Raw genomic sequence first — 10,713 nt, forward strand, 5'->3', positions numbered from 1 at the left:
GAGGAGGAGGAGGAGGAGGAGGAGCAGCTGCTGCCAGTTGCTGGTATTGTAGATCAGAGATGGAATGATTGCCTTCCATGAAGAAGGTCCTGGGTTTGATTTTCAGTACTACATACATTGCAAATGGAAGGGGAACAACACCTTAAATCTTAGAAAGTCAGAAGAGAACTTTATAATGCTGCTTCATTATTATGAACTATGTATTATAAATACATAATAAAAGGCAAATAAGAGGAGACATGAATTGTTCCCTTTTCTCTTCTTCCTCTGATCTGTTTTCTAGTCCAAATGTCATCCATTCTTCTGATATGCATAATATTTGACTTGAAAATTCTGTAACGCTACTCATAGGAACAGACTGAAAAGACGATTCAGAGGCTTAGATCATCTGTGTCTCTAGAAGAGGATCCACACTGGGTTCCTTACACCTACACCTGGGGTCTGACAGCTCCCTGTACCTCCAGAAGTAGGAGCTTCTATATATCCCCAGGCTTCTTCAGAAATGCACACACATGTCATACACTCTTACAAACATATACACATATATGGTAATTTGAAAAAATCTTAAAGCCAGGCACATTTTAATCACAGCACTTGGGAGGCAGAGGCAGGCAGATTTCTGAGTTCAAGGCCAACCTGGTCTATAGACAGGACCGCCAGGGCTACACAGGGAAATCGTGTCTCAAAAACCAAAAAAAGAAAGAAAAAAAAGAGAAAAAAATCTTAAATAAAAAGAATAATAAACTATTAGAGAACAGCTTCTGCAAAATAATATAAGTTGCATTCACTCCCCAAGTCCTATCTCCCTCTTCCTAATTGTCAATTAGCCTTGGTATCTAGTTATTTAGAAGGGAAGAATCCTGAGGGTACATTCCAAAGTTTACTCAGTTCCATATATATGTATAATCATATTCTTGTGAATTTTATTTTCATTTAATGGAATTTCCAAGCAAGTTTCTATTAAGCTATAATCATCCTTTAAATAAACTGGTCTATTGTCACAGAGTTAGCAAAGTAGTTATTTATCCAGCCATTTCTTCAACATTATAACTTTAGAGACAATTAGTTAGATTATATATATTCAAATTAATTGAAAATCTTTTTTTTTTTTGAGGTACCAGAATCAAACCTAGGGCAATGCCCTTGTTAAACAAGTGTTCTAGCATTATACTCTGCTGTTGGAAGTTGGAAGTTTATTTGATTTTACTCATATTTAAGGGTACTGGCATCCATCCACAGATACTGGTAATTTGGAGTAATGTGCAATTTATATGATGACTTCTTAAGGAAGTACCATTTATCACTTGCTCCATTTGCCCTTATTCCCAAACAGTCAATTTACTCCTTTGAGAATGACAGATTACAGCAGGCTATATGTTAAAGGATATATTCTGTCTGAAAAGAGGGTAATTTCAGACTATTTTCTATCAGTGAAAGCATGGCCATCTATTGACATAAGAGGATGCACTATTTTCTCAGATTGTTCACTGTTGACCTTGTGAAGCAGAGGTCAGTTCCTTCCAGAACGGTCTTTAGCAGATTTACACCCATCATTCTTAGCAGAGCTAGGCTAACAGATCTGCAGTGGCAGATCTCAGACAAGGGTTCAGGGAACCTGAAAAGACAGCAGGCAGAGCTTGAAAAGTGACTGCCCAAATTGTTTGTGTCCAACTTTGGCAGGAAAAAGAAAATGTGTGCTTTCATTATTTAAAAAAAGGGGATAATTAAACAAATACTTGGGACAGCCTATTTCTCCTGTTTTAAAATAGTAATACAATTAGAAATAAGTATTTTTCAGTGTTCATATAATGTTCTGTTATATTTCTTTTTACTCATATATAAGGGTGCTAGCATTCATATATACTTATTTTGTTCTCTATTAACTGAATTTCCAAACAATTTTCTATTAAAGACAACACCCAAGACTGAAAATTCAATTACAGAAATATATTTCAGATAATATTAATTCAAACAAGAAACATGTGTTCAGTATTCTCCTTTTAAACTTTTCAAAATCTGAATGTCAGCGCCTTTTCTTTGAGTTACTTAAATTAAGCATCCTAATTTCTAATTCTATCATCTTACTCTTGAATATAATAGGCATCTGTTTCCACTTACAACTTTTCCAGAATGATTAATTAATATTAAACCAATTCATATCAACTTAACTAATATTAATGAGTTAATTAAACAATTAATAATGATCAAAATCAACAACCCATTAATCACTTAAAATTAACACGTAGCATTAAACCGGAGAGGGTTTCTTTTCACTTTTGGTCTATTCTCAAAGATTTTCATAGCTTATTTCATAGAAAATATCCATTCCTATTAATTTGCTCAAGACTGTTCCAATATATCTAAGTCAAATGAAAATAAGCCAATGACAAAAACCATAAATTTCCTATGTGAGAGTAATATGTAACCTTCTACTTTGTGCCTGTCCTACACCATCTGCAGTCAATTAAATGATTCCCAGGTGTTCATGGTAATTGCTTTAACACTAGATTGCATGTCACTCTATGGGTCTTTAAATATTTATTATACAACCCTCATCTACATTTTTCTCCATTCATCTAGGAATAAAACATGCTGATGTTTAGTAGTGACACACAAAACGTTAATTGGACTACTTGAGATATTCTGTGGATTAAATTTCAATTAAAATCTTCATTAAGAGCCAAGAGTTGAAGAAAAATAGGTTATCTAGGATGTTGGCTTTCTTACCTTTTCTTTACCATCTTAATTTTAAAATTCTGCATGTGTGAAAATAAAAAAAAACCTAAGATGTGTGGAAAAGACAATGTCATTTTTGTTAGGAACTCTAAATAATGAGGAATGTAGTAGTCAGAAGGTTCATCAGACAAATTTCTCATGCCAAAATAAAAATAACTTTTAAAGTAGTAGTGAACAGCCACTGAGATAGTCTAGGAAAATATAGTTATTTTGTCCATAAGGACTGCTTAGGGTTTTGGCCAAGTATTCAGAATCATTTATATGTAGACCTATTGAAATTTTTAATCACTAGCGTATACATAAAACATACCATAATCCGTCGAAGATTCTTCATCTGCTGTAGGAGGTGTATTATGTGCATGGATGCCAGGAGACTTGCTTCCTGCGTCTAGGAGTCACATAAAGAGAATTTACCTGGCTAAATACAACTAATTGTTAAACTACATTCCCTTTAAAACTAGAAATTGCTCTCTGGAACATCTTGATATATGACATATATCATAGGAATTTATTTCTAGTATTATAATTAGTGATAAATCTACCTATTCACACATGATTTCCAATTTCAGTGAATTTATATCTTGAACCTCTATACCTAGTGAGTTGTTATTCCTGTCTTCTGACTTTGGGTTCCCTCTCAAGTCTCCCAGGATAGACAAGGCAAGAATCTCTCGTCCTCCGAATCCTCAAAAATCAACACTGCCATAAGAGTTAACTACCACCATAATCATAGTATTTATATTTATGCCTACAAGCATAAGCTGGAAGACAGACAGACATGAAAAGGAAAGAAGAAATAGGAAAGGAAGGAAACTGTAGTAAAAAGATGTATCACTTTTTAAACTATCTTGCGAATGGCATGTAGTTATTCTTATTGCTTAGAATCAGGCATATTAACACACTCATGACTAAACCACACAATAATTACAAGTAACTGAGGCTGAGGAGATTGACTGAAATTAGGGTTGTAATGCAACTTTTTATACCACTGCATTTTATTAATTGGAAGTTAATAATACAGAACATGAGTAAATAATCCTTGATACTAACACTAGCAGTGGCCAGAGCTAATTCATTTTGAATTCATTTTTCCAAATTGTCTGAAAATTAAATAAAGAGAAGAAGAGTTAAATGTTGAATGCTGTGAAGCACAGGATTGTGGTTTTAAAGTACACTTTAGAAGTAAATACTAAGAATGGCATTCCAGTTCTTATTCCCAAATACCTTTATTGTTTTACTCAGATAATGAAGTGGACTTGGTATGCCAGGAATTATCACTATGCCTAAGATTCATAACTATACAAACAGCCATTCAAGTTCTTTAACAGTCACCACTGAAATTCAAGTAAAAGGAGGCTACCTCATAATTTTAATATTTATAAACAAGTTCTACACATTGAAATTCTTTGCTAGATGTTTCAATTTATCCTCCTATTTGTATCCATCGTATATAATGGACAAAATCACATGAGGATGAAGATCAAGTTTCCTTCACCCTACCTTTTATGATTGTTACTATTAATGGTGCATTTGGCAAGAATCTGTTGAGATAGACCTTAAGTCATGTCTGTGGGAAATCACAGGGATTATAATGACTTAGATGACACTGTTCCCTAAGAAGGTACTTGACTACATAGAGAGAAAGCAGAGAAGTCAGGCCTGGAACTAATACAATGAATTTATTGAGCTCATTTCCATACACAGATGTGACATGGCCACCTGCTTCACAATATTGGTGCCTTGACAGCCTGGCAATGACAGGCCAACTTTGACTTCCATTGAGTTACTTTTCTAAGGCTATTTTATCATAGCACTTGGAAAAGAAACAAAGAATATTTGATAGAAGTATTTTGACAGTGGAAGTATAAAATGTATATTATAAAAGATTCTATAGTATAAAAATGAAACAATTCATTTCTGACACCTAAATTTTATTAGCTATGTTGTATTAAAAAGCAACCATTAGCTGAAATCAAAGTTTCTATCTTTAAAGTAATTTTAAATGTACTTAAACCTATTACATTAAAGATGGGGTTATTATAAAAATCAAAGGTAACTCTCTTCATGATATCTCAAGATATGTGGCATTTGAATTTTTTGTTTGTGAGATTTTATAATTACATATTTTTCTACCCTTTTCTGTCTTTAAAATCTCATTTATACTGCTTCTTGCTCTCTATTAAATCATGAACTATTTTCATTACTTGTTATGTGCATATACATATATGTACATATTAATGAACCCCATTATTGAACCATCAATTACAAATTTTATACTAAAAACTAAAATTTATAATTGTATTACACTACCACAGTGAAATGACCTCTATTCTATATAATACATTTAGAGCCTTCTTAAGAGTATCAAATATGTTTTACAAAGATAGTTGAGAGCTTAATTTACATTATTTGAAAGAAAATTACGAATAATATTATCAGGATAATATGATTACCGCACAATATTTTTTCCTATGTAAAAATAAGTGCTTTGATAACAAATATAAATCAAACACTAGAAGATGTTGACCTGGGTCTTGTTTTAGAAAGTTGTAGTTTTTCTTCAAGGAGGCTGACCTCTGGGGATGTTATGCTCTCTTTAAAATTCTCAACAACAATCTCATTCTTTTTTTTTTTTCAGATTTATTCTAAGAACAGAATTTTGGAGGAAGAAACTTAAGTTCCTTTATCTCCTCCAAATTTAGAATGGTCATGACAAATCAGAATTATAGATATGATGGACAAACTCTGATATTAAATAGACTACCAAAGTTTAAAAAGATTTGATTAAGTATATCTAAAGCACATTTCAGTCCTTCTTAGAAGGGGGAACAAAATCCCCATGCAAGAAGATACAGAGACAAAGTATGGAGCAGAGACTGAAGGAAAGGCCATCCTGAGACTGCCCCATCTGAGGATCTATTCCACATATAGACACCAAACCCAAACACTATGGCAGATGCCAAGAAGTCCTTGCTGACAGGAGCCTGATATAGCTTTCTCTTGAGAGGTTCTGCCAGAGCCTGCAAATAAAGGGACAGATGCTCATAGCCAACCATTGGACTGAGCACAGGGTCCCCAATGGAGGAGCTAGAGAAAGGACTGAAGGAGCTGAAGAGGTTTACAATTCATATGAAGAACAACAATATCAACCAACCAGACACCCCTGAGCTCCCAGGGACTAGACCACCAACCATAGAGTACACATGGAGGGACCCATGGCTCCAGCCACATATGTAGCAGAGGATGACCTTGTTGGTCATCAAAGGAAGGAGAGACCCTTGGTCTTATGAAGGCTTGATACCCCAGTGTAGGGGGATGCCAGGAGGTGAGGTGGGAGTGGGTGGATGGGATAGCAGGAGGGAGGAATGGGATAGGGGATTTCCAGGAGGGATGGGAAAGGGATAACATTTGAAAGGTAAATGAATAAAATGTCCAATAAAAATAAAGCATATGTATCTATACATACATTTATACATTCAAGTTTAAGTATATGGGATTTCCTATGCATTTATGTGAGGGGAATAGTTTGGTTTTTATTTCAAATGTAGAAAAACAGTGTTAAAATTCACATGCTGCACATGTCACATCTTTGGGTTATATACAAGTCTATTTTTACATGAACTAAAAAAGAAAGTTGGCTTGTAATGAAGGAGAAACTCTCAAGGTAAACAAGCTTTTGCTTTGTTCATAGCTCTTAAACAGCATTTTGAAGGACATAATGGAACAAATAGCTGCTAATGAGGTAAGTTTTCTTCTCCAATACATTAGAATGATAAAATCTGGAAAAACTATTTAATATCTGTTACCCATGATAGATACTTGGCAACAGTCATGATGCACCCCATTTATCTTAACTACCATGAGAAAGATGATGTATTAGAAAGTCATCATGGAACTGTTCACAGAATATCAGTGCATTATAATACAAGTGATTATATTTCCAATCACCAACACCAAAATTATGACACATTCAACATAGAACTATGACCTCTCACTTAAGGACACCAAAGGCATTCCCATTTTTCCTAGAAGCATTCAAATTAAGTCTCGTGCCTATTTTAGAAAAAGGTAAACTTGATCTCTAAGGGAGGTAAGTTGTTTTCTTAGAGCTCACTGAAATGTTTGATATCTAGATACACTTTGACTTCTAACATATAAATCTGTATCTAAGAAAAGTTATCACAGGGTAGTCCTAGATGACCAGGAATTCACTATGCAGACAGGGGCCGCCTGAAGCTCACAGACATCTGCTTGCTTCAATTGCCCATGTGGTCGGATTAAGAGGGTGTCTCAAAACACCTAGATGTACCGAATGATTTAATATATTATTACCCACTCTATAGTTAATGTGCTTTTTATTTTTTTATTGACAGTTACAAAGGAATAAAAAAATATGGGAGTCAACAACAGTGCCCAAGCCCCCCGTTTTCACTTCTAGTTTTCTTACTTTAGATGTATTTCTAATCACAGAAATAATTGGCTATGATGTATTCATTAAAGTTAAACTACATTTCCCTCTCTTTTTCTCTTTTTTCTCATTTGAATAATATCAATATTACATTGACAAAGTTTTCTAGAATGGCTAAAATGCAAGCAAAATATATCCTTTATATTTCCTGCATAAAATGAAATGCAGATGGCATCTGTCTACACGCCCTGTAATCAAATTGCTGTTTCATGCTGCAGGCAGGAATTTTATAACTGTTGTTTGACAGTATATTTTTGCAATATAGTCTCTGTGTTTTAAACTTATCTGTTGATAGTTCCACTAAGAACTACTTCAGCTATGGCAAACTAAACACAATATAAGATCCTATGTTACTAGGAGTACTTAAGTATGAGTAAATTTTGACTTGGAAAACCTCCTAGTTCTTCATGCCAGCTTACACTACTCTGAAACAGTTCCAAATTGCTGTTGAATTAAACAACGAGAGCTTGAGAACTCTGGCATGCTCATGCATACGTAGAAATATTTCATTCCTGAAAGTTTAGTAAATTTATTTTAGTCCTCCTTTTATAAAAAAACAATAATTTTATGACAAAATATGTAGTTTGATAATGAACAGCTATCTACTGACAAACTAAACCTTTTAGCTTAATTAAAACTTATAATTTATCAACATATATTTCCATAAAGGAGGGACACACAATTAACATTCTTAGTTATACATGTCGCATAAGTGACTATCATATTCATAAAATTAAATTAAACATAGTGAAAACATATAGTTTTAAGGAATATTATTAATTTATTGCTAAAGAGAGTAATTCATTCCTCAATCTTAAAAATTTTTCCTTTTGTACTGTATATATACCATACATATTATAAAAGATGTAGATAAATTCTGAAATGCAGAAAATAGGCTCAATGGGGTCAAACAAGTTAACAAATGACAGTATCCTGTAATTGTATTACAGACCATATATATATATATATATATGTGTATATATGCACTTATATATACATATATATAATATCAAATATTTAGCATTATGTGAATATCAAGTATATATAATTTCAGTTACAAATGACTTTTACTTTGCCCTTTTTCTGTATTAAAGATTGAGTAAAATATTTACACATGTTGTTATGATAAGTGTCAATAGTTAACATTTATTTGATAATAGTAAAATCCAATAGGGCTGAGGATGTTTCTTGGTAGAGTGTTTGCTAGTTGGCAGGAAGCCTCTGGGTCAATCCATACTATTGACATGTGTGCAGTGTAAGCACAGCATCTGGGGAGGCAGTCAAGAGGATCAGAAGGGTAAGGTTGTCCTCAGCTGCATAGTCAGTTTGAGGCCAGTCTAGTTTATATGACATCCTATTTTAGAAAACAAAGGAAGTAAGCAAACAAAATACTCATATGTTTTTCTTTAATTTGTACTCCAATTACTAAATCCTTCAGACATAATCTCAACAAAGAGCTTTGTTAAAAACTGAAGGTACTGACATTTACTACAATAAAATTGTGTGTGCTTTTGTGTGTATAATCTCTCTCATCAGAAAATTATTCTCCTAAAATAAAGATACATAGACATCGTGTCACATCAAGCTGTCATACCACCTCATGTGTTTTCTAAATCTATTTTGATAGACCATGAAAGTATTTTAGGGAAAACTTTTACATTTTTAAATTTAGAGATAATGATTACCATAGTCAGTGTAATTTGGACCCACTGTAACATACTGATTAATATCCACTCAGTTTTGGAAATCATAACTAATTTGGGGCCACATTAGATCAGGTGCAAGTCAACTGGCTGCAATGACAGACCTGCCTATGTGTTAAAGAAGTAGCACAGCTACATAGTTTTCAACTTGACCATAGAATATAAAAGACAGAATGAGCAAACTTTACCTCCAAACACTCACCGACTGTCAGCTGTCCAGTGAGCTGCCCCATGTGGTTTCTTGCATTCACTGTTACATTTCTGTCAGACTGTAAGACCAATGGACTGTCCTAAGAAATATGTATGAAACAAAGACAATCAAACAAAAGCACAATTGTAGTCAGAACAAGTGAAATCACTCTGGGCATGTTATCTCAATCAATCAATATGCAATTGCGTTAACATTTGTTTGAACTGGATAAAAAGATAGTGTCTTGAAATAATTTACAGTAGAATGGAAAGCCTCTATGTTTATATCTAGACATTGACCACTTGATGGCAATGATTTCAATTCTCCTGATGGCTCTTAACCAAGTGTATGGAAAGTAGCCTATCTTAAGGACATGTATGTTTCCTGGTACAGATACTCCATCCAGTTTCACTGGGGAATTCAGTGGAGAATGTGTAGGAAACCTTCAGACTTTATTATTAAATAATATTCCCTCAACTCTTTCTCCTCTGATCACTATAAACACTGGTTGACTCAGCTCATAAATTTTCTATCCACATCGAAAATATAACAAAGCACCTTTCACATGGACAGTTTACTTGTCTTGTTTTGTATATTCATCTTTATCTTCTTGTATTTTACCTAATTGTGTCCAAAAAGAAGAAAGTCTGGCAATCAGGTTTACACAGCTGCACATCCATTATTTTTCCTAGAGCAAACAGTATTTGCTATTTGTTGATTAAGTTAAAAAGCCTAAATATTAATTAATGTATTCTTTAATAACCTGTTAATCTTCCCATATGGGAATGTTCTGTGAATTGTACAGAGGCTGAGGCAAGGAAGTACAAGTTGTTCAAGTTGGATTCCTGAAGTGTTGTTTGTTTGTTTGTATTTTTTTCTTTTTGATTATTTTATGTATTCAATTAGATGCCTTGAGGGCAGGCATATGTTAAAAATATCCCATTCAGGGCTAAGCATTTCAAAGTCTCTCATTTTCTGCTCATTGCCCAGGTGTGTGACTCTATAAATTACCATTTTCCAGGGCAAGAAGCCAATCTGGTGAGTGTTGAGTGATACACATCTATGTGTATGGTAATATGCCAACAAATGTCATTTTTCTTCTGTGTTTCATTAGAATAAAATAGTATTGTGTGTTCTGTAGGGCTCATGACCTTCACAGTGGCCTCACCAATAATATCAGATATGGATTCTACTGCATAAAGTGGATCATAAGTCAAAAACACTTATAAAAATAATTTTTTATTTCCTTATCACTCTTGAAACCATTGTACCAATAAGCATATAGGTGGTGGTTATGGTTTGCAGGATTCATAAGTTGTTGAGATTGTTGATCAATTTTCTCTTGTGATAATGTGTACAGTATCTTCAATCGGTATGAAGGTTACCTAGTAGGGGTGAAGCTAGAGTGCTCCATTTTCAATGCCATATGATGGAGCATCTACAGCAATCAGTCTCTACCTGTAAACAATAAAAGCTGAGAGTCCTACTTGGATGATTGAACTGAGCTGCAAAGAAATCTCAAAGAAGATAAGCTGCTGAAAAGACTCTAAGACCACACCATCTGCCTAGAGGAAGCTGGAACCAGCCATGCTGCTTGAAGAGTTTTAGAACAACTG

General features: G+C 33.9%; 1 protein-coding gene and 1 long non-coding RNA gene across 3 annotated transcripts in view; both read right to left on the reverse strand.

Annotated features, from left to right (window-relative positions):
- LOC116069171 overlaps positions 1-5,306 on the reverse strand; it is a 27,009-nt gene extending 21,703 nt beyond the window's left edge. The window contains exons 1-2 of the long non-coding RNA XR_004109884.1: positions 5,264-5,306; positions 3,047-3,124 (exon numbers count right to left, since the gene is read on the reverse strand). This is a non-coding gene — a long non-coding RNA (uncharacterized LOC116069171). The remainder of the gene's footprint in view (positions 1-3,046; positions 3,125-5,263) is intronic.
- Sgcz (sarcoglycan zeta) overlaps positions 1-10,713 on the reverse strand; it is a 1,052,781-nt gene that overhangs the window by 91,792 nt on the left and 950,276 nt on the right. For both annotated transcript variants that reach the window (XM_031339561.1, XM_031339560.1), the window contains exon 4: positions 9,110-9,197. In XM_031339561.1, coding sequence (XP_031195421.1) covers positions 9,110-9,197 — 88 coding nt within the window. The remainder of the gene's footprint in view (positions 1-9,109; positions 9,198-10,713) is intronic.

Source organism: Mastomys coucha, unplaced genomic scaffold (genome assembly GCF_008632895.1).
Source record: "Mastomys coucha isolate ucsf_1 unplaced genomic scaffold, UCSF_Mcou_1 pScaffold22, whole genome shotgun sequence".
Taxonomy (NCBI): Eukaryota; Metazoa; Chordata; class Mammalia; order Rodentia; family Muridae; genus Mastomys; species Mastomys coucha.